Source organism: Symphodus melops (assembly GCF_947650265.1).
Source record: "Symphodus melops genome assembly, chromosome: 7".
Lineage (NCBI taxonomy): Eukaryota > Metazoa > Chordata > Actinopteri > Labriformes > Labridae > Symphodus > Symphodus melops.
The window spans coordinates 19,083,219-19,107,697 of record NC_136697.1 but is presented as its reverse complement, the minus strand read 5'-3'; the positions used below and the strand labels follow the sequence as shown (position 1 = coordinate 19,107,697).

The window sequence follows — 24,479 nt, the reverse complement described above, 5'->3', positions numbered from 1 at the left end:
GAAAAAGTTGTTTATCTAAATACTCTCTGAACAGAAGTTGATTTTAATCTCTGTGCAGAGCTTAATTTAGTCCCCACAAACACATTTGCATGTCAATGAAAATAGAAAAAGCAATCGCCTGCTTTTTTTTGGGTTGTTGTTGTTGTTGGTACAAAATTTAACCTGCTTTCCAGCGACAGAGGCGTTTCCAAGCAGGTATATTCCTGCCAGCTCACCTTTCGCTTGAACTTTGACTATTTTTATGTTCAGCCAGTTCTTCGCAGTGACTAAAACTCCCCATGGGGTAAATATAAATTATGATCAGTTCACTTTATCCTGAGACATCCATTACAAGGGAAAATGAAAGTACAAGGTGCTATCTCCTGCCGTTTGCTCTTTATTCTACATAAACAGAAAACACTTAGCATGTAAAATTAATGTGAAAATTATTCCCGGGGTAAACTATAAACACAGAAGTTACCCCGCACATTTACCCTTTTTTTTCTCCTTCCCCTAGATCAGAGTGTAATTGCCAGTAATCAGGTCTGTTTGCTGCTGATAAAACCACTCTGAATGCGAGGAACCCTCTTTGTGTGATGACTCAATTATGCCAGAAGTGGCTCATCAAACCTGGCCCATCAGCTGCTTTAATAAATAAGGAGGAAAACTTGCTGCAGGCGCATTATAATTCCATTCATTCCATAATTAAATCCATTCCAGTTTTAACCCTTCGCTCTGTGTGCTTCTGGAAGAGGAAACAAAAACAAGGGGAGAGGGGGGGGTGGGGTGGTGTGTGTGTGTGTGTGTGTGTGAGGGGGGGTGGGGGGGTAAGTACACACCAGACAGTGACCTTGCACAGAGCACCCATCCGTTCTCTATAATTCAAAATGATACTGTTGAAGAAAGGTTAAGAGAAGGCTTGTGCAGAAAAGGATGAGAATCAGTTAAGACCTGGCTTCTTCTTTTTTTTTTTGTATCATATGTGCATTGTTTCCATACACAGCCTTACACAGTAATTATATTAAACAAGTAATCTAATCATAACAGTTGCTTGGTTGAGTGTGCAGCACTGACATTTTGAAATCTTATTTGGTGTAATCTCATTTGCCTCTATCATCTCGCCTGTACCCCTCTATCTGAAAGGAAATGTAAATAATGTAATTAATTTTATGCTCTCCAGAATCTTACTTTGCTACTCCGGCCCCTTTTTATTGGCTTCAAGATGAGGTATCAGCACTGTGTTGTTGTTTTTTTCTTTTTTTTTTTTTTTTTCAAACTCCACCACAATAATGTCTGTGTTAATTACATGAGAGCGTCCCAAGTGCACGGATAAGCTGGGAACAAGGGGACACAAAGACTCAAGGTCAGTGATGAATCTCCACAGCAGCTGCATGGTATTAATAAGGCATTATATGAAAAATAATCATAATAGCATCACTTACAACAAAATGCACGAGTGCATCGGGGTGTTTTACAGATATTTCCTCTCCACCGTCTCAGCTTGGATCCAGCCTTTCAGAGAATGGTGCGAGGCATTGGTTATTCATGACTGCTGGACTGGGAAGGTCTCCCTTTTTTTTTTTTTTTTTTTTACCCCCAGTCGCAGCCCATTCTCTTCCTCTGTGGTGGGAATGCTAGCAGATGGGGTTAGGGGGGAATGGGCTGGGCTCAAGGACAGCGAGCATCCAGATTAACACATAGAAAATCTCATAGACCCCAAGCATCAGGCTGCCTCCTTTCCCCCCTGAGAAATCTGCCCTAGACGCAGGGAAACCGTCCTCTCTAAAGCATTATTTGTGTTGGGGTGTGTGCACCAGAGGAGAAGTGGGGGGGGGCGCATAAATATGATTCAGCAGATGACGAACCAGCTCAAATAGTGGAGTCTTTTTTCATATGCTAATGAAACTGGGTGAATAACCCCCCTTCCCTCCCCATCGTTTCCCCCTCAGTTTTTTTTTTTTTTTTTTCTGGGGAAGTGCTCTGTGAGCTATAATTAAGAAGATGTTGTTTTCTTTTCTTTCTTTTTTTTTTTCAAAGCTAACAGAAATAAATAATTCCATAATAAGATCTGTGAAGTGAAGAGGCTTAATGTACTCATTGTGTTCATCCTTGTTTTCCCTCTTGGATGTTTTGTATTAATTAGAAGCAAGCAATTTGATCTCTGTCAAGCAATCAATTTGCATTGTGCTTCTGAGTCCATGTGAGAGTATTAATGCTCTCTTACAATCTTTTTCTGACTGCATGGCTCTGTGTTATGAAAGTACAACACACAAACTCTCCAGAAAGATGCAACAGAAGTTAATAAGTGACTCTATTTCATATATATGTTGTGTTTTTTTTTTTTTTTGTTCCAGATGATGAATTACACTATCACCTCCTGAGAAAAAACAAGTGTGAGAGCATCAACCAGACGGGACAGTGCGGATCGGGCGTCTTATCCTACAGAGTGCCCGGAAACCTACGATCAAAGGTAAACACACCATCAGCTCGTAGATTTTTTTTATTTAAAGTGACAGTTACTTTTTGTAGGGGACAAAAAGTATGTTGTGATGAATGATTGTGCAACGGTGTTTTGGATAAGTAGCACACTAAGTGCTGGAGTGTCACTGCTCCTTTGACCACAGTGAACATAAGCAGAGATTGTTTTTTACTTATGTAGAGCTGTGGGTGGTTGGCAGATTATACACTCTTTAAAAGGCACAGCTGAGTCAGCCTTTTCCAAAGTAAATGTTGCCTGTAGTTGCTGGGTTTTCTCACTTGGGTTTGTACCTGATAAAACTTCCTCATTACAACATTTTGTGAGACGTGTAATGAGGTCTTTATGTGTAAAGGATAAAACTAGTGTTTGAACTATGTTAATGTTTACAGGGATCGGTTTCTTCATGTCAGGTCTCACCTGGAAATAAATCACTGCTTAAATACAGTTGGTAGTAGTTATAGTGAGTAATGCTTTTATCAACCCTAAAAAGCGTACTCAGTGAAGTCAACCTGTGTGTTTACTTTAAAAAAAGTTATCCTTCAACAATCCCAACAATGTTCTTATAACACTGTCATGAGTAGTTGGCTTTTACACAGAAATGTAATGTCAGCGAACAGGCTGGGAGGGCAGGGGGCAACACACTGTAAATGGGAAACGTCCTTTTAACACCCCCTGACATTACTTTTAGTTAAGAAACTTAATTGATAATATGAAATGTGTGCAAGCAAGTATATTAAGATAATTACATGGTTGCATTCACATGTTAATAATTCAAATTGTTAGACTGATAACAGGAGTTCAAATGAAAGTTATAGCGTTCATCTTTCATACATGTGTGACCAGTGTATTACACCGATTTTCTCAGCACGCTGCATAAGAAATGTCCCTCTGAGCAGTAGAAATGTCATACCATAATAGTAGTTTGGGTACTTCCATAGACAGAGTGTATATGGAAGTCATCTAAAATCTCCTGTTTAAACCCTGAATGTATCTATTTGTTCTGCTTTTGTAAACACTCAGCGTCACATGTTTGTCCATGTTGTTGCCATGCCAGGATTACCTGTTCGTACGCCAGAGTATCCGGCGAGGCCTCCACTGATGTCTTGTTACTTGTCACTTCGTATGTGAATTAGATTTACAGTAGCCTGTGCTTTGTAAAGATCAGGTTAGTCACTGTTGTGTCAGGAGAGCACATATAACAGACTTGATGAGTGGTGCTAACACAACAAAGGTTTGGGTTTGCTTGTCAGACTCAGACTTCTTTAAAATGGGAAACTGGGAATGCAGCTTTAAAAAAGAAAGAAATATGAAGCCATCATCAGTTTTGAAGATTAATTCATGAACAATTTGTCAGCAATTATGAATTACTTGTTGAGTCCTGTAGCATTGAGTGTTCTTAGTCTATCACATATTACCAACATATTCATTTATAAATCCAGATAAATACATAAACAAGACAAAGTATAAAGTATTTACGATCTGTTATACATGAAAAGGGCGCTTCACAAATGTCAAGAATAAAAAAAAAAAAAACGCCCTGGTAACAAATGTGTGTGAGTCACTGGTGATATTTTAGTGCACTGATAACATCATTTGAACTTTGATTAATGTCCGTGCTACAATCTCAGGTTGGAAAAAAGTAAGAGCAACATTTTGTTTTCAGAACAACAAATTTATAGGAAATGTTGAAGCGTGTGTGTGTGTGTGGAAAAGTGCAACAAACTAATGAGGTACATTGGTTTTTACAGAACGTAATCTATAGTGTTTGTGAGTTGTTTGTCTCAATAGGCTGTAGTAATCAAAAGTAATGAACCTATTATGAGCAGGACCTCTGAGGGCCCGGCGTGGCATTAAGAGTGTGGCACATAAAAGGTTTATTAAAGGAAATTAAGGTCCATCACTGCCACACCTGCTCCCCTATTATAAATGTATGACAGGTCAGTGCCTTCAATCACAACAGCAAACGAGAGAGAGGAGTCATGTTTCCCATTACCAGGGAAAAGTAACAGCATATCCTATGACTCACAGATTTCACTGGCCTGTGACCACTATACGCCACCATCAGCCTGGAATAATTATGTTTAATAGGTTTTATTTGGGACACACAAGCAACAGCCCGCCGGAGTGGATGGATTTTAGCAACTATTTCTGTCTAAAAACACGCAGGGCGCTTTTGTCCGTACTTTCATGTCATTTTTTGGTGTCATTACATTTTGCTCACCTTAAAAGTTCTTTTTTTTTTTTTTTTTTTTTTTTAATCCTAAAATTATACTTAACATGTTTTGCATTTTTTGAGAGCTTTGTGTTTTTGAACGCAAACCTGATTCTGAAGCTCACAATCTATAATTGATAGACAAACAAATAAAAAAAAATAAAAAAAATCCCCGCTAATCTTTTAAATGTTGATACTTGTTTCATATCAAATAAAGAAACAACATTTAAAAACGGGAAATCTGTGCGGTTAGAGGATCATTTGTATATTTCCTTTACAGATGGATTCTGAAGGCGAAGAGCAAACATTGAAAGTGTGTAACGGTAGCGCAGGTGAGTACAGCTATTTAACTAAATGCACACACGCATATTCCACTCACCGCCATGGGCTCGGGGTATCAGTTCAACAATCCAACTTTATAACTGTCAATTTTATGTATTATCTTACCGGTCTGAAGAGCACTGCACTGCCATTTCATTATTCAGAGGGGAATAACTTCATTAAATTGAAACACTGGCTCAAATTAGTTAAGGAGTGTGTCTATATTGTGTGATTGAAAACCTCTAGACTGGATATGTCATTATGTGAGTGTTCAGGGCCTCCGAGGCCTTTCACTATCCACGCTGCAGCTATTACTACACGTGTGGAAATTCATGGAAAGTGTTATTATTATTGGTCGTGCTTCATGCGAGTAGGGGTAGAACTTGTGAATGAGATGTACGCCGAGCCTCTAGGAAAAATTGATTTAGCCTTTTAGATCATGTTGTCAATGCTGTCAAAGGATGAGCGACTGTTTGTGTCAGACTGAATGAAAAGCTTTTCAGATCAATGAAGAGCCCTCTTCTCCATCCTTATACTGATTACACCTGATGGCATTGGACAAGACAATAAAAAAAAAAAAATCTATGATTAAAAAGCTGCACAGAACGATAGAAGCCCAGGCGATGTTATCTTCAACATCAATATTTACACATAACATACAATCTAAAAGTAGTGAGCTGCTTTGAACCTTTGATGAAAACTAGGTAGGCAGATGTTGTACTACAGTAGTGGAAATGTAAACATAACTTTTTATATGCTCTTTTTCTGTTCTGTTTTTTTTTTTTTCATAGTGCTTGCTGACTGCATCTCTGATTCTCACAGGTAAACACTTTGAAATATCTCGTCTTTTTATGTTTTTCTTTCTGTCAAAAATAAATTACAGTTTTTCCTCGATTATAATAGTAATTTAGAGCGGTTTAATATTATAAAAAAGCCATTTTAATTTAACCAGTTAGAGCTTGGGGAAAAAAAGCCAACTGAGGCCTTTGTTGACCCTGCTGGGCTTTTTGTCCCTTCCCCTCTTCCCTCCAGCCCATATGGGTCCATGGCGAGGAAGAGGAGTGCTCAGGAAGGGGTGCAGGGCGCCCCCGTCAACAAGAGAAAGTCCCTGCTGATGAAGCCCCGCCACTACAGCCCCAGTGAGGCATGTGAAGAGGAGAGCGAGGACCTGGCACCGCCAAAGGACAAAGAAGAGCTGAGGAACATTGACACTCCAGCAGGTAAACAGATGTCCTGTTGTTTTGTCTGTTTTGATGAACAATTGACGCTGAATTTTAAAATCCCATCTGTTGCATTCATATTTCCCTCCCTCTGCCATCAGCCAGCAGCCGCAGTCATTGTGCAGTGGAAGTGAAAGACTACACTGCTGGGTCCACATTAGTTGTGTCTCACGTCCACAAATTGAAGTTTTGACAGCTGATCTGCCATGATATTTCTGGCGTGGCTTTACCGTCTCTTGATGGGGCCAGATTTTAGACCCCCTCATCTGTCCTTTTTCAATAGCCCGTCCAAACCCATTGAATCCATAGAATGAAACACTGAGAAAGAAAGGGAGCACCAGTTCACTTTGATTTAAATTAAACTTCTTACATCCCTTTTAACTGAATTTTTATTGAAGTCCTCTTCTGTGAAATACAAACAAGCTTCAGCGTCGCTTGGCTGATGCTCTGATGTTTGACTGTTACATTTTTACAAAGACAACAGCACAGGAACATTTCATCGACAACAGTTAGAAATTATTTATTTTCACTTGTGCCACTGGCCTTTTTTACAAGCAAAAATGTTTTTCTTTTTTCCCAATGAATTGAATTTGGTGCATTTTGGCAACAATGCTCGTGGTGTACATGTGCATTCTCGCCCACTATAATCTGCGCTGATTTGGTATATTTTTAACGATGTAACTAAGCAACAAACGTAATTGTCCCTTTCAAAAGCTTTTGTTAGGCCCTCTAACACAGTCTAATACATAATTAGGCATAATGTCTACGGCTCATTATAGTACACATGTGTGTAGTTAAATGGACCAGGAGAGTAGCTCACTGAATTGTGTGGATTCATTGGAAATGGAATTTATTTGTTTCCTAGGTTCATATTACATTACAATTATCCAAGTAATTCACTCTGCATCATCAGTTTTTCCTTTTGTTGATGTGTATTTTAAATACTTTTCCTTTTTATCATCCAACAGTGATTGACTGCTGTATATTTTTCTGATTTGAACCTGATATTCAGCGGCGCAGCTTTAAAACAAAACAAAATGCTGCCAGAATGAAATAAAAAAAAAAAAAAAAAAAAAAAAATCAGAGTGTTAAATCATCGTGGATATTGATAAACAATTTCCGAGCATATTTTCCTGTTATTGTCAGTTTTGGGGGGGATATTTTCTGTGTTAAAAAAAACAACAAAAATTGGAAAAGTGGACTGGAAGCAATAAGATTTTTTGCTGTGGGAAGCTGGTCATATCTGCATTTTAACAAAAAGGGAGAAAAATAAGCCTCTCGTTTGGTTGGGCCACACTGTGTTCAACTCCAGCCAACTGCAGCCCTGCTGCAGAGTGCTGGTAATGGCTATTCTGGAGTACAAACTGTTCACCTGTTCCAACACACAAACCACCGGAGGGATCCAAGTTTTTTTCCTCCATCTCTTTCCCTTTTTTTTTTACTGCACTTCTGTGTCTCTGGGTTTCTATGTGTGTTTGTGTGAGTGTGTTTGTGTGTGTGTGTGTGTGTGTGTGTGTGTGTGTGTGTGTGTGTGTGTGTGTGTGTGTGTGTATACGTCTGTGTGCCTGTCTGACTGTATGCCGCTGTGTCAGGCCGGGAGTCCATCTGGATGAAAGACAAAACCCTTGTTGCTTCCCTCATAAATGTAAAGTGCCTTTCTTTTTTTTTCATTCAAAAAGGTTTGTCTTAACACACCTTCATATCGTTTAAAATATATTTGAAACTCTATCTTCTACTGCATTTGATACTGTAAAAAAGGACACACGAGCAAACAACAGTTTGTCTTTTTATTAGTGCCACATAATTGATGTTAAAGCTCTTTTAGTGGGGATTAAGTTTGGGGCTTCTCTTATGAATAAGTAGTAGCTGTCTGATAATGTCTCTTTCTGTGTGTGATCTGATTCTCACAATCCATCGCTATCTATCTCCTCAACACATCGAATCCCACTTTTGGGATTCGGGTGTCTAGCCACTTAAGAGGATCTAGTTCCACAGAAAGTAAAAATCCTCATGTGCAAAGAGCCTTAATCGAGCATAAGTTTGAATGGTTTTGGAGGATCAAGAGAGATTTTGTTGAATCAATCCAGATGATAGCTTTCCATTGTTAATCACTGACCATGACTTACTATATAATCAGTGGTGTTAATAAAGACTTGTCTCAGATGCTTTTTAAGGGATAACATTAACCCTCTTTGTCCACTGATCAGACTTTTTGTATGGAAGGCTTTGCGATATCTTCTGGCTTTCTGTACATGTAGCGCAGGATTTCTGGATTTATTTGAAAAAGATGGACGGCTCCGGGTCAACACAAATTCAATTATTTAGAGCACTTGGAAGAATAAGCTGGAGGAAAGAGATTTGGAAGAAATTAGTGCAGAAATGTCAGGAATGATGTGTACACATTTTATTAATTTTCAGTTTTACTACTGCATTTTTCATTTATGGTGTCATATCACACCCTGAAGAATGTGAAAACCACATAAATGTAGCGCGTCATGAGAAAAGTATATATTTCTTTGTGGGAAAGCATCTTCTCACCTTGCAATGATGAGTGTTTAATATTATCAGATGACAAACATTGAAATTGATCTTGTGAGGTGCATTGATAGCCAAGTGACTTTTTAAATCATATTTCATATTTACACCATTTCTGTTTTTTTATACATCAACAGTTTTACAAACACTCTTGTCCTTTTCTTGAACTATGTATTTCTATGTTTAATTGATTTTTTTTTTTTTACTCACTAAGCAAACTAAAACTGTTTCTTTGAACCCTACTGTGATCTCCTCTTTTGTGGCTCAATCTTTTTTTCTTTTTTTTTTTCTAATGGAGGTATGTAAACAAGTTCTTCCACACAGGACAGCAGCAGCAGCAGCTCAGAGATTTCTCTCCTTCATCTTCATGTTTATGCTTTTTCTTCCATCCGTGTCTTAAGGAATCCTCTTCTTTTTCCTTGTTCTCACCCCCCAAAAAAGCAATTATGTGTTTTTAATTTTTTATTTTTTTTTGCAGATGACAACATGTTGCTGCTTTGCTTTGCACTTAAAAATACACATAACTAAATCAAACAGTGATGTTCAGGGTCCAGCGTACAGTAAATCCCTCCATAATCTTGTCCTTAAAATCTATTTTGAGTTGTTGCTCCAATTGGAGACGCAGAAGAAGAAGAAAACAATTGTGTTTCTCATCCCCGTGGTTCATGTTCAACTAGCGCAAAGAAGAGTCAAAAATGTTATCCAAAAGATTCTTGAAATATTGGAACCTTATGATCACATTGCAACATGTGTTTATACTAATCCTCTCGAAGGTTATGAAAAAAACATGTTTTTCTCAAGATTTTATTTGTGAAAAAGTAACAGAAGAACTAAAACCTTTAAGGGATTTATGGAAAGATTAAAGAGGACATTCAATCTTATCCCGGATGTGACTGAAGGGTCATAAACAATAACTGTTATGTCTTGAATATACAAAAATACAATAAGTCCTTTCCTGTTGTTTTAGATGAAAACGTGACTGCAATCAATGGAGTTGACCACGAAAATGGCTGCTATGATGCAGCAGCAAAGTCTAGCGATTCTATCGGATGGTCAGAAGTTACATCTGACGGCTCGCCACAGTGTGAGCCGGACACATCTGAGCGTCTGCTGGATGAGGATGATGAGGAGCTCCTTAAAAGTAATCTAGAAGACCAAAGTCACGACAGGATGAGCCGTACGTCGTCCCCGCGGAGTCCTTACGAAGAAGACATGAGAGAGGCTGAATGGGAGCCGCTCTCTCTGTCTGCCAAGGTGAACGACCCCGGCTACAGCCCCTCCGGAGCCTCTGAAGATCGGAGTGGCCTCATGAAAGAAAAGTCTCACCCAGAATTTGGCGGATTGCTGGCGAGAGCTAACCTCTTTCAGGCCGAAGCTCTAAGATACAGGCCGCTTCAGACGGAGGAGGACAGTGAGGGGGAGGCGGAGGCAGAGAGGCCTCCTCGGCTGGATGGCTGGGCTCTGGGCCTCCACGAGAGAGGCCTCGAAATGAGTCAAGGGAGGGTGAACTTCAGCCTGTTGGAGCAGGCCATAGCGCTGCAGACGGAGCAAAGACAGGTCCTGCACCACGCCTACAGGGAGATGGACCGCTTCCTCCTGGAGCAGATGAGTAATGAGAGAAGGCACCACCGGATGATGGACATGGACGGCAGACTCAACTATCATGGAGGGAAAGGTAATGAAAAATAGAGTTTATCTAGAGACAGACGCAATGCGAAGAATCAAAAGTTATCATATTATTACTATTGTTTCGATAATGTACCTTCCTGCAGCGTAAATCAGATGAACCCATTGTGATTAGGCGCTCCAAAAACATTAAAAGGAATAAAAGAAGCATACGCATGTGAAGGGGGGAGCAAAACAGAGGGGGGAAATCCTCTTAAGTACTAAAAACATTTTGGCAACAAGTGAAGTAATAAATTAACAGACTAAAATAAAGAAGAACAAAAATTGTCTGATGGAATTGCTCCTACTCAGAATATTGGATTTTGATAGGAATCAACTGGATATTTAACCGTGACCATAAGTCTTAAATCCTCCTAAAGTACCTCTCATGTTTCCCTCTGATTCTTCAAATGACTGCAGCTAAATGTGTAATCCGAGATGTAATCTTTCGATGGATGGGCATTAAGAAGTGGATGCTCTGTGTTGAACTGCAGCCTTAACTAAAATGACAGATTAAGAGATGCGTTTTGTGAGAGAAAAAAGTCTCTGGCTTTGCATGATATTTCAATCTGTTGACCTCTGTACAATATGTATAAAGGAAAGTGCATTATAAGAAATTTTCCTCCTTTTTTTTTTGTACATTTCTTTAATGAATACATGTAAACACAAAAGAGCTTTGGAAGCAGCTTAGTGTTTGTATTATTATTTTTTATGTATTGTGAGATCTTGTCTTACTGTGTCCACAGACTCTCCACGGACAGACAAAAAAGATATAAAGTGTCCCACTCCAGGCTGCGACGGCACTGGCCATGTTACCGGCCTGTACCCACATCACAGGAGTTTGTCTGGGTGTCCCCATAAAGTCCGAGTTCCACCGGAGAGTAAGTCACACGCAGTTTGTGTAACAGAAAGTCATTTATACTTATAATGCTGTCAGTTTTAGGACTTACTATCACATTCATTGAAATCCTCTTTAGCACAAACCCAAAGACAAAAAAGACCTGCATACACATTCACATCACTTCAATTCAAAGATGTACAACAAACTTTTCAAATACATTTAAAGGATTTTCTCTCCCTCTCATTTTCTCATAATGCGTTGTAATATATGAATGTTGAATTCTCCCCCCCCCCCCACCCCCCCCACCCCCCCCACCCCTCCTCACGTTGGCGATTGTTAAGTCATTTCAATATAACTCAACAAACATTCGACATTAAACAGTAATGTTACAAAAGGAACAGAAAAAGTAATTAACTTTTTCAAAAAAGCGCGTGCTCTTAGTCTGGAGGCAGTATTTGCAAATCAAAGGGCTAGCTAACGCTGCATTCAAAAATAAATAGACAACTCCAACAAACTAATTGGAGAATGTGCACAGAAAAGAAGTTTCTAAGGATACAGAGCGGACCTTTAACGACGCGTTTGTTTTGAAGAATATAATCAGCTGTCTTGTTACGCTCCTCTTTGCACTAAGCTATTTACATTTCAGCCACATTACAGAATCCCTCACAATGAGGAAGCCTTTTGCTTTTTTCTCCTGTTTCTGTCTCTGTAGGATCTCTGCTCTATAGGCTCTAATGCAGCAGGCACCAACATAAATCATCATTTAGTACATGAAAATGTGTTTGTTTTATTTCCAGAATGCTCAGTATATGTGCTTAAGCTTGATTACTTATTACATTCTCCTAATCTCCTTTGTCTCTCCGCGTCCCCTCAGTCTTGGCGATGCATGAGAACGTCCTCAAGTGCCCCACCCCTGGGTGCACAGGAAGAGGCCATGTCAACAGCAACCGTAGCACCCATCGAAGGTAAATCTACAGGAGATCATCGTTAAAAAAAAATCTGCAAAATATTCACAGATGAGAACTAATTAAGAATTACGGTAAAAGGCTAACGTGTTTGATCTCCCCCTCCAACCAGTCTCTCAGGCTGCCCCATCGCTGCTGCAGTGAAAGTCTCCAAACCTCAGGACGAGAGCCTGAAATGCAGACAAACACCTGACCGCTCACCCAGGTACACACTGCCAGATAACATTGAGGATTTTCACTGCTTTCAATGTGGTCACATGTGTTGGAAACTAATTACACAAAGAATCCAGAAATAGTTTTTAGCTCCGTTGTGGACTTCAGTTGTAAAAGCAGAACTGAGGTTATGGGGAAAAAAAAGAAGTGATAAACACTATTATTGTTGAGGAGAGTGTGGGATATTTGTATTCCCTGATCCCAGCAGAACACACACAGTCTATTTCCAGCTTTCCAAGCAGACATAAGCAACGGTTGCTGGTCCTGTGAGTTCCTCTCTATTAGAGATGATAAAAGAGCAGAACTCTTTGTTCCCTGTGGATATATCATGGGCAGCTTGCCCACTCCTACTATATTAATTAGTCTGGCAACCTGGCTGTGGATCTACAACACACATCAGATCCCAGACTCTATGTGTACAAAAGCACTGGCATCCCTGAATGCTTTAAAACAATGTCTATGCTTAAGTGCTTAATATGAGCCTGTTGGGCACTTGTTATTGCTTTTTTTATTGCAGGGCACCAGTTTTTGACAATAAAATATATATTTATTTGTTTTTTTATTTTTGTATTTGTCTCCTTGTAGAGCCATGGGCCTGATAAAGAAGTTTGAGATGAACCAATTGAACTATAGGCTCTCTCACCCAGTAGCAGCCTTGCAAACGAGCCTGACAAAAGACATGGACAAGTACAGCAGAATCCGCTTTGATTATGCCAGCTTTGATGCACAGGTCTTCGGGAAACAGCCTTTAATGGGGACCAACCAGGACCCAGAAATGTCACATTTCCCTGACTGTAAGTGTTGTGTATTTTATTTTACTACTATATCATGGCTTTTGTTGAGCTTCAAGGATGCATCTGTTTGATGTGTTTTGCACTACTAAGTTTGAGTAACACCTGGTGTCTCAGAAACTAAATTATTCACTAATTATTTGTCTTTAGCACCACAGCAGTATCCTGGCTTCCTTGGAGCTCCAGGTGGCCGTCTGCCCACCTCTGGTCAGCACAGCCCCCCGAGTCAATTCAAAAAAGAAGATGGTCTCCAAGCGGCAGCAGCGACTGCTGCCATCCTTAACCTCTCCACTCGCTACCGGAAGAACATGGAGGCTGTCGCCGGCCGGCCCTTGGCAACCTCCACAAAGGTAATCAAATTAGACCACTTGGAAAGGTATTTAATGTGGTCATTTTAAAGGAACTCTGATTTGTGTATAAAAAGGGAAGACATCAAAAGATAGAATTTGGCAAAGGGAGCTGGGCGCTCTGGTGGCAGAAAAACAAGGAGGGTTCCACTCTATAAAGCTTTAATGTACACAAATGAAAATTTGTGTAATCACACGAAAAGAAGAAAAAACAACCAGCCTTCTTTCCCAATTACAACTACTTGAATATTTTTTTATTAAACATGTGGTAGTGTATTTTGTTCGACATCAGCTGGCATGTAAAAACCCTGAACTGTTGTCTGAAACTGCATCTTGCCCACTGCAGATGGCAGAGGATATTTTGCTTAGTTATATGATCCAGCATAGGCTGTGTGTCTACACACGAACGTCTTTAAAAGCCTTTTAATGGATTAAATCAATCAGCTAAAGGAGTTAACATCTGAAAAGTTTAATTCACACTAAATCCAAACTCGTCTGCTGTCATTATCTCGGACGATGTGGCATTGTGTTCGTATTTCTCTTAACTCTCTTTATAATTAATATTGATTGCATTCTGTGGGTTACATACATGCATACTGTACTGTAGATGATTCAAGGTTTCCACACCTACACAGCACAGATCCTTGTCTCCCAGCTTGTTGAGCTGAGAATGTGGCCTTGTACCAGGTACCAGCCCACTGAATGAATAAAACAGTGTTAGCAAGTTAATCATCTGTTCTCGTTTGCAGCTTAGTTGTCATGGAGAGACGTACAAAATAAAGAACAGCTTTCAGGTCTGAAAAAAGAGGGGCCATATTTAGAGTGTTATATGTCGTCGGATGCTTTAACTTATCTGCATATGTATATGGCATGTTGAAATATCACGCTGAGAGGGCCACATAGCTCGCCTTTAGAGTGTAAATTCAAGCTCATTTTATTTATCCGGCGCTTCCAATACATCGTTGGGTACTGAATCGTAGCAAAAGTAAACAACTTTATCCTGAGTTTTTGTTTTTGGATGCAGTTGAAAAAATCAAATTAAAATAAATGACAAAAAGTCGTTCAGTTTTGCCCTGGTTTAATTTTAACTATGTGCACACACATCATCAAATGGCTGGATAATTAAAGTGGACAGCCACATCCAACGTCCATGTAAATGATCCCCTTTAATTAATTTGAAAAACTCCCCTTTGTTACCAAAAAATAATGATGTATAGGGTTTAATGAAACATATGCGTTGAATAATTGGTTTCGTTTATGGAAAAGGGATTCCAGCATTTAATGAGGTAAAACTTTTAATACCATAAAACAGCCATAAGTCATCATGCGATTGCGTTTCAGCGCAGAAACGATAAACACATCTGTCAGCGGGGAAACTTATGCCACATTAAGCTTTTTAATTTTTCCTATAATAACGATGACCTAAAACCAGCCACCAACCCCCCCTCCCAACCCCCCCAGCTGCCATCTTGGTTGTGTGTCCTAGAAAACAGATGACACAGCTGTCACTGAAAAACTACACACCAGTGATTATTTTTTTGTGTTCAGCAGAATTAACGCTGGCTTAGTTTGGTACTTTGTCTGGTGTGAGATAACCGCTGTATGTATTATTTAAATGCATTGTTTGTTTGTACTGCGTTTCAAGACCTTTTTTTTGCATGTTTACAGAGAAACGTTGTCTGGTTCAAGTTTAACATATCGCGCCTGTCATATAAATGATACATCATGCTGTTTTATTTACATTGCTTTAAGTGTAATGAGAAGATAGGTTCTATTTCTATCCCCTAATTCATTTGTTTTTATATGGCAGCACACACAAAGCGTTCTCTATCTATTGGACACGTTTACAGTGTGCTGTGTAATCATCAATTTGACATTAAGAATTTAGCGTCTTTGTCCTCAGGACATGCTCATAGAGGTGGATGAAAACGGAACTCTGGACTTGAGCATGAAGAAGTGCAAAGAACATGTCAAAGCAAAAACACCTCTGGAAGACCCGCTGTCCCCGTCCGAGCCCTCTGTGGCCAAAGGGGGGAGCATGCTCATCAGCCCCGCCTTCTACCAGCCACTGTGTGAGAGAGACAGCTGGGAGAGCCCCGTCCCTGTCAACTTTAGCAAAGCACACGTTTTACAGGACCCAGAGGTAAGGGGGGAAAAAAACTAAACAACTGCCACATAAGATGTTTTTAATACAAATGTCAAATATGCACCACGTGCTGGGAAATGTGAATGATGAAGAATGAACATTTAAGAAGGTTCATTTCCAGTGTGACCAAACAAAGAAATTTCCTTTTTTTTTACAAAGCAAAAATAAACCAGAGCTGCTCACTGATAGACAAATGACAGATGGACAGTAGAGCCCTGTTTCTGGTGAGCAATCCTGGAAACAGTAAATCAGGAATAATCATTACCTTAGTCCCCGACCTCCCCCTGGATTTCTCAGATTTTAAAATCAAACTGATCAAACCAGACATCTTATGTGAGGTTATTGTAATATCAGATAAAAAATTTTATGTATATATACAAAAGTTATCTGAGTTCATTTGTCACCAAACACTGTTTTAAAGCCCTATCGTGGTTTTTTAGGAGGTAAAAAAAAAAAAAAAAACTCTCCTCTTGTTATTAACTAGTTTATGGCCTAAAAGTTGTCTTACAAACACTAAAAACAATCCACTGTCTCCTTAACAGTAGATTTTAGAGTTTTAGTTCAAAAACCATCGAATAAAGGAACTCAGTGAAAATAGAATTGATTCAGAAGTGTCCGCTGTATGTCTCTTTATCATAAATATACCAGAATTTTCCTCATAGTTTAGTGACATATGTAAACCCCCTTAGGTTTTGGAATCAACAAACGTCTAGACCAAATACACATGTGGGAAATTAAAGGTTTTACCCTGAAAAAAAAATACATGGAGAATATTTATGACATTAATTTTAATTCTTTAAATATTTTATTTATTTTAATTTTATTTTGAGTACAGGTGTTGATCGGGTCTCCAGAAATCACTCTTGGTCTGAAGATCTCCTAATATTCTTTATGTCATGATTTCTCCTCAGTGGGTCTTCATCTGGGGTTTATATCATGAGTTATCACACTACATTTGACCTGCTTTCAAAACATAGACAACATCTGGTGACTGCACAATCTTGGCTGTTAAAAAAAAAAAAAAAAAAAGGAAATCCATACGTCATGGCTATACATGATAAATACTATGTGGATTAAATGTGACTTTAAATGGATGTATGGTTTACTACAGTATAAGTATCCTTAAGCATAATCTCTCCGCTTTGCACTCTAACCTCAGGGTTTGTGTTTTAAGAGTATTATTCAGGGCTTTTCATTAATTATTCACTTTTAGGTCATTGCAGATTGTGGTCAGGCCCCTGATAGACAGTTAAAGCCATGTTTTTACTTGTTTCTTTCTCCGCAGGAGGATTACGATCACGTCTCTTTGGAGGACCAGCACTATCAAGGAGACGGCAGCATGCTGAGTCCCAAAGCCAAGCTGCTGTTACGAGATTCAAAGAAAGAGCTTTTGAGGTATGAAGAATGGAAACATCTAGAGGCATCTTTATCCAGTCAGCTGTGTATAATGTGAGCCTCCCTTCTAGTTGGCAGATGGTCCGCATTTACCAAAGGAGTTTAAGCCAAAGAGAAAAAAAAAACATACCTTTGTTTCAATAGGATAGTTTGATAAAGTGAGTGAAAACACAGTGAAACTCACACATGGTTATAACTGGTTTCTGCAGGTTCTTGTGGAGCAGAAATGTATCTATTTGAAGTGAGTTTCCTCCCTGTATGTCCTGTAAAAGCTTACAACTCTTCACTCTTGTAGTTAGAGTGCATGCTCTCCTGGGTCGCCTCTTGAGAATCACACTACAAGAAAAAGTAGGATCCTGTAGTTTCTGCAGCACAGCAACCCCCTCAGATCTCTTCAGTCACCTTCAAAAACATTCAACGTTAAATGTTGAGCAGAATCATTTTTCTACTAAACTTCCCGCTGTACTAACTCTAATATTTGTCTGTAATACCAATGAAAAGGTTGTCAGTGTGGAAAAAAAACACACACAAAAAAAAAAAAAAACAGTTCAAGCTTGACAAAGTCTGTGGGAAGTGGAGTAATCTGTGCATTAAATGCTTTGTGTTCTTCTGCAGCTGTCCGACCCCAGGCTGTGACGGCAGCGGCCATGTGACGGGGAATTATGCATCACATCGGAGGTACCGTAATTAATTACTTTCTCATTAGAACAAGCCAGCAGATATAAAGACAAGAGAGGGGGAGGAGGGGGGGAAACAGTGCAGACTGTTGAAGTGCTGTTGATTATTACAGTCGCAAACTTGTCACAGAGCTCGCAGAGTTTAATATCAAACGTCACTTTTAAAAACATGCTGACAAGAAAAAGCTTTCTCCTGACAAGGAAGTGGAATTGTGTTTTCATATAATGTAGTATAAATATGCATTGGGACATTGTATTAAGATTACTCAATTCAAGTGTGATCAAAGAGTGCATTAAAATGACTGTTAGCTCTTTATCCTCTCTAGTGTGTCTGGATGTCCCCTGGCTGACAAAACACTCAAGTCACTGATGGCAGCCAACTCTCAGGAACTAAAGTATGTGTTTTGAAAACTGTTATTGTTGCTAAAGGATTTATCACGTTAAACTAGGCAGCTTGTTTTTTTTTTTTTTAACCTCAGCTTTGGGTCAATGCATTCCTTTTTGACTCTTTCCTTTCCTTTTCTACTAACTATTATGCGCCAATTTCCATGAACTCCACATGAAGTTGTTTTTGCTTTTTCTACTCTCTTTCTGCATATTAGCATGAATCCAGCGCTCTGCTCGCAGTCTTTTGCTGTAAAAAGCACCTGGTCTCTGTGTCTCTCAACCTGCAGGTGCCCAACACCTGGTTGTGATGGATCTGGACATGTGACTGGGAACTATGCTTCGCACAGAAGGTAGCACAGAGAAATCGTCGCAACTGAGCATGAAATACATTTATCAGATGCATGACATTCAAACAGATGGTGAAAGTCTCACTTTATGCTGCAAACATGCTGCACTTTTTGGTTTCTTGTGCTTATTGATTTACTTGGCTGTCTCTTCCATACATCCTTCTGATGAATTTCTCTGTACATGGTTTTCTGAAAGTGCGCTCCGATTTTAAACTTAATCATTAAAGAACAGGTTTCTTTTGGCTAACACATTGACTTAATGATTCAACTTTTGTTTTTTTATTTATTTTTTTACATTTTTGATCAATTTAGATTTGCTCAAACATGTTCAACTCAAAACCTGACATACTTTCAAAGCTGCCAGTAACAATTCAGCTGCTATATTTTTCCTCACATTAACCCGTACTGTCTCCAATCGTCTTTAGCTTGTCAGGATGTCCACGTGCCAGAAAGGGAGGTTTGAAGCTCACACCAAACAAGGATGACAAAGATGAGCAAGAGCTTAAGTAAGAGATTTTTCCCCCCCCTCATCCCATGCTGTCATGTTTTTTTGTTTGGAAAATAAAACAAGAAAAACATTGTGAAAATGCGTCATGTGTTTGTGCCTGTGGCTTTATACCTGGAGGCCATTAAGTTAAACAAAGAAAATAATTCTTCTCTTGCTGTAACATTAGTGAATTATTTTCTGAGGATTAGCAGTGTGTTTTTGTGGGATTTTTTTCCCCAGGGTTTTTTCTATTTTTTCTATTTTCTGAATGGACTATCTTGCTTATTACTCCTCCCTGAGTGCTTTTTTTGTAATTATACTATATTAAGAAAATGTTGAATTGCCCGCTCTGATGGCATCGCTCTCATTTGCAGCTTAATCACTGTCTAGGAAAGTGTTATTGAAAAAAGAAATAATGTAATTGATTTGCAGTTAAATCCAAAGTCAGATATATGAGCCCTTGTTTACTTATACATCTGGACACAGATTTTTCTTTTTAATTACTAATGCAAGGCCACAAGCTTAGGAATTAGACTGGAATAGATCTCATACACACTAAGAGAGAAAGGGAGAGAAAGGGGGAGGGAAGCAAATGTCCCTAGATTATTGTAAATAGTGGGCCATATGGCATGGCTCCATTGTCCTGGTGCCTTGCATCAAGCTACCTACCTGTGCTGGTTGGAAGTAATGGGACTGCCGTTGTTTTGTCCTCTAAGTGCTGCGCTGCTGTCGAGTAACAAAATGCTGAAACAGGCTTTTTGCAGCAGCACTCTGCAGCATGTGTGCTATTTGTATCATCTCAGGTGACCTCTCACCTTTATCAATAAGGGAAAGGGTTAGCCACCCCCTAAATTATGTTCTTTCGCATGAGGGGATCCATGACAATTATCTGTAATTCATGTCACTCCATTACTGACCTGCAGAAAACAGGCCTGGATTCCAACTGACAAACTCTTAATGATATTCAGAGTTATGTTTTCAAGCACAAATATCAGCAACCTCCAAATATACGCACTGAACAGAGCGCGTGTTCCACCCCAAGTTTTAGTGGATTAGTAACTTATAGTTAATGCGATTATTTCTAGTTTTGGCGACTTTATTTTTAATCAGCATTTGGCTGGATTAATCAACTTAATGGTTAACAAATCTTCCGGTCCAGTTATTGAAAGAGAGATTTGTTTTTTAATGATGTGGTGATTTTTGTCTGAGCAGTTAAATGTTCTTGTTTTTGTCTGCAGCCTCGAAAAAATATTATTAAAATGCAAGTTAGTCATATTTCCCCCCCCCCCCCCCACCCCAGTGTGAATCAGCTGCGTTTGCAGGTTTACAGCATGCATCGCTCTTTGTGTGTCTTTCTCTGGTAGGTGTCCAGTAATCGGATGTGACGGGCAGGGCCATATATCGGGAAAATACACATCTCATCGCAGCGCAGGCAGTTGTCCACTCGCTGCCAAAAGACAGAAGGAGTCGTCCGTCAATGGGCTGCCCTTTGCCTGGAAGGCCAATAAACAGGAACTGCCCCATTGTCCCTTGCCTGGCTGCAATGGCCTTGGACATGCCAATAATGTGTTTGCCACTCACAGAAGGTGAGGTCGCCTGTCCTCCATTTTATCTTAAAACAATACAGCCGGTCGACATGTTGCTTTCTTTCAATGGCAGCTTCACTCTCATTAACGGTCTCTATTGATGCTTGACTTTTGTGATATCCTCCGGCCTAAAATATTGTCTTTTATGACCTGCTCAACTAGCTTGTCGGGCTGTCCACTGAATGCACAGAGTATCAAGAAAAAGCACTCAGAGGAGGAGATGATGACGATCAAACTGAAAACAAGCAGTGGTAAGTTACTCTGACGTTCCTTGTGGGATTAAAAGATCCAAATACATACCGGCGTTGGCATCTGTGTTTTTGGTTTGAACATGAAAAATGTAATGTTGTGCTTTTTTTACTCAGGTGTTGAAAACAAAGAAGATATTCAGTATTTGGATCATGAAATTAATGAACTGAATGAATCCAACATGAAAATAGAATCAGATATGATGCATCTTCAAACCCAGGTAAATATTTACTCTGACAAGTTTCCTTGTTTAAGGGACGTAGGAGAAAAGTTGGAGATCTCAATTTTACACTCCTGTCTTGTTTTTTTGTACCCGAAAGCAGATCTCGTCTATGGAATGTAACCTGAAGACAATTGAAGAGGAGAACAAGATGATCGAACAGCACAACGACAGCCTCCTGAAGGAGCTCGCTCGCCTTAGCCAAGCTCTCATTAACAGTCTAACTGACATTCAGCTGCCTCAAATGGTACAGTAAACCCTGACCACAGACTACACTGCCACTCATTATATCTAACCTGTCCTGCAAAATATTCTATTCTATAAATTGTCTTTTCTGCTCTGCTGTTTTCACTAATAGTCACACATGTTTTTGTTGCAGGGACCCATCAGTGAGCATAATTTTGAAGCCTATGTGAACACATTAACTGATATGTACAACAACTCGGAGCACGAATACTCTCCAGAGTGCAAGGCCCTCTTGGATAATATCAAACAAGCTATTAAGGGCATCCATGTTTAAGCTGCAGAGCTACCAAGAGGTTTCTTTGACTTGGGATAATGGCACTAGATAGCTCTATTTTACTGAAGAGTGCTGGCTTGGCTGCATGTGTAAGACGAGGCTTTTGGAAATGTGTTTGGCATTTCCCCGGTAAATACACTGCAGAGAAAATGACCAGCCGGATTTGTAATGCTTTCTCTGTTTCTGCATTCACTTGATATGTTTATCCTGGTGAGATTTTTACCCCCTCTTGCACTTAATTATTTTGTATGGTTTGCTTGATTTTAATCTGTATGTGTTCATGTCATTCTTATATTATTGCTATTTATTATTATATTTGTTCATCAATGTATTTATTTCCTTGATTTTTATTTATTTCTAGAATTGTAAATGATTAATATTTAAGAAATCTGTTTCTGCACATTGTAAATTACATAGAAGCACATTCCAATTTCATGGCATACTTACGCCATCTAGTGTTGAGAACGTATATTATTATTATTAATTATGATTATTATTATTAGACCCTAAGTTTGATCTCCCTTCAGAGTAAAAAGAAAAAAACGACCAAAATATAGAAGCTTCAATATTTGTAAGCATTGCTTTTGCTTTGTTTATTGGAAACTGAATGTAAGACAAAGTGACCACTGGGATTCAGAAAATGCAATGCAAATGTACTGTACCTATTCCTTCTCAAACAATAGCAGCTTAATGCAACACGAACGTGACAGTGAGCAAAAATGCAACATCATTTAGTGACCTGAATGTCAGATAACGTGCCACAAGAAGAGTGCAACAAAAATCAAAAAGTCCACTTTGTCAAGATGTCTTTTTTTAAAATATAGATATTAAACTGCCTTCTGTGCACACACTTTGGAGTGTGCATATAGTATGTGCCTAAATGTATATGAATCCATAAAAATATACGAGTAATCTGTTTTGTGGTAGGACAGTATTATGTGGATGGTGTCTAATTTATTATACAGTACAATTATTTTCATAGGAGGAAACGTTTCTGATGACTGTTTGAAATACTGTTGTCTCAGTAGCTGTAATCTCAGAGTCAGGTTTTGAAAAATCACGACTGAGATAAAACACAAAAAAAATCTGGTGTTTATTTCAACCTTTGCTAGCATCAAGAGGGGAAAAGGAAAAGAGTGAACTTTGAAACAAATATCTACTTTTTTTTTTTTTCTGTTGTACTGCTTACAAGCCTTAACATCTCAACAGTTCGTACACTTTGAATATTAGTGTAATGCTTGAAGCAGATTTGAGTAGTAGCCGTTTGAAAACCGAGCTCACTACTACCTGAACATTTTAGTTTCAGTCAATAAATGCAAAAGAAAAAAAATACAAAAGAAAAAAAAAACACAATGAAAACATAGACAAATGATAGTTGTTGGCTAATCAGTTGTTTGTTTGCATCAATTGCACTTTTGTATTTGGGTTATTTGAAATGTTTTGTTCACCACACTGCCCTTGACTTTAACAGAACAAGGGGAAAGAAACGCTGAAGTCATGTCATCATACATTATGTTTTATTTCAAAAGAAAATAAATTGAATTTATTTGAGCCATACACGTTTTATTTCTTTAAATAAAGAGAAAGAAGTCAAACACATGTAGCCTAGGACACTTCAAAGAAAAACAAAACAATGTAACAGCAAAAGAGCCAAATTACAAAAAAAGGACCCTATTATATCCAAATACCCAAAATGTTTTAAAGAATTTTAATCTTGGAAAAATTTGAATCACATTCTTTAAACCTAACAATCTTTTATTTATTGATGATTTCTTCTATTTAATTCCTCTACCACACATTGTTTGCTCAGGAAGTTTTGTGAATAATATTTATTTTTCCCTTAGTATTTGATGTTTTGTAATGTGAAATGCTTTTTTTGTGGAACGATAGTATGATATGAAATTGTATTGTATTTTCTTTCTTTTTTTCAGTTGAAGTAGTTTGTAAATTGAAACTTCCTATTACTTTTACTATTTCATAATAAACAGATATGCGCTGTGTTGTACAGTTTGTGTATGGTAGAAATAAACTTTTCAAATGCTCGTGTGCTCTTTAAGTTTCTTCTGTTGGTGAACCACAAACCCAGTCATCTCTTAAATATAAAGGAAAGTTTGAAATTTGCTTTGGTACTAGCACCCCCATGTGGTTAGTTCATGGTATCACATTGGGGAGTGGTCAATGAAGTCCAAAGCAAGGTTAGACATCAAAATAAAAGGCTACATCTTTGACCTTAAGGTTTTCAAAAAGTGCAAGATAGAACGAAGAAAAGTGACAAAAGACAGAATATGACATTAATGGATATTACCCTCTTCTTTAATTTTGATGCCACTTTGAACGTTCATCCACTGCTATGCTAGAGAGGAAATGGATTTATTTCACTTCAATTATCTGACACCAAGTTATTTGAAATGTAAGATTCATGCAAAGTCAGATAAAACATAACTCTTTATACTGGTTCGTCTGCCATGATAAGTAAGTTCATAGGAGTAATACAAGTATTTTGATTTAAAATAGAAGTGTTAGAGGGGGGAAGTGGAAACTTTAGAGCATCACATACATTTTCTGTGTAACATTTACATACTTTAATTAGGGTAACATTTTCAGTGCATGACTTTAACCCCATGGTTCCCAACCTTTTCTGGGTTGTGACCACACTTTGACTCCACATTCATTTTAGACCACAATAAGGCTTTTTAAGGTGTATAATTGTGGCTGGGGCAACAAAGTATGCAAAATAATGCTGGGCACATGTAGCATGGATGAGAGATAGACCTTGCTAAATTGCATAATGTCTTGTAGTTTAATTAAGGCAGACTCCATTTCAATACGTTGTAAATTTTAACCTCACCGGAAATTTCTTACTTCATTGCATTTTAGAACAAATGTTAATTCCTTTG

At 38.6% G+C, this 24,479-nt stretch overlaps 1 protein-coding gene across 9 annotated transcripts in view; it reads left to right on the top strand.

The window, feature by feature from the left end:
* Positions 1-23,624, top strand: part of st18 (ST18 C2H2C-type zinc finger transcription factor) — a 42,768-nt gene extending 19,144 nt beyond the window's left edge. For 7 of the 9 annotated variants that reach the window (XM_079347864.1, XM_079347863.1, XM_079347865.1 and 4 more), the window contains 21 exons: positions 2,334-2,449; positions 4,951-5,002; positions 5,783-5,813; positions 6,024-6,211; positions 9,714-10,421; positions 11,158-11,292; positions 12,127-12,217; positions 12,330-12,422; positions 13,016-13,224; positions 13,372-13,571; positions 15,472-15,711; positions 17,000-17,109; positions 17,725-17,787; positions 18,113-18,181; positions 18,461-18,523; positions 18,946-19,026; positions 20,372-20,593; positions 20,756-20,844; positions 20,959-21,062; positions 21,163-21,309; positions 21,442-23,624. In XM_079347864.1, the coding sequence (XP_079203990.1) occupies positions 2,334-2,449; positions 4,951-5,002; positions 5,783-5,813; positions 6,024-6,211; positions 9,714-10,421; positions 11,158-11,292; positions 12,127-12,217; positions 12,330-12,422; positions 13,016-13,224; positions 13,372-13,571; positions 15,472-15,711; positions 17,000-17,109; positions 17,725-17,787; positions 18,113-18,181; positions 18,461-18,523; positions 18,946-19,026; positions 20,372-20,593; positions 20,756-20,844; positions 20,959-21,062; positions 21,163-21,309; positions 21,442-21,582 (3,152 nt within the window). In that variant the 3' untranslated portion in view covers positions 21,583-23,624. Of the gene's footprint in view, positions 1-802; positions 1,343-2,333; positions 2,450-4,950; positions 5,003-5,782; positions 5,814-6,023; positions 6,212-9,713; positions 10,422-11,157; positions 11,293-12,126; positions 12,218-12,329; positions 12,423-13,015; positions 13,225-13,371; positions 13,572-15,471; positions 15,712-16,999; positions 17,110-17,724; positions 17,788-18,112; positions 18,182-18,460; positions 18,524-18,945; positions 19,027-20,371; positions 20,594-20,755; positions 20,845-20,958; positions 21,063-21,162; positions 21,310-21,441 lie in introns of those variants that run through there. The other 2 variants (XM_079347868.1, XM_079347861.1) reach the window with 2 other exon arrangements.
* The last annotated feature ends 855 nt before the right edge of the window (positions 23,625-24,479 follow it).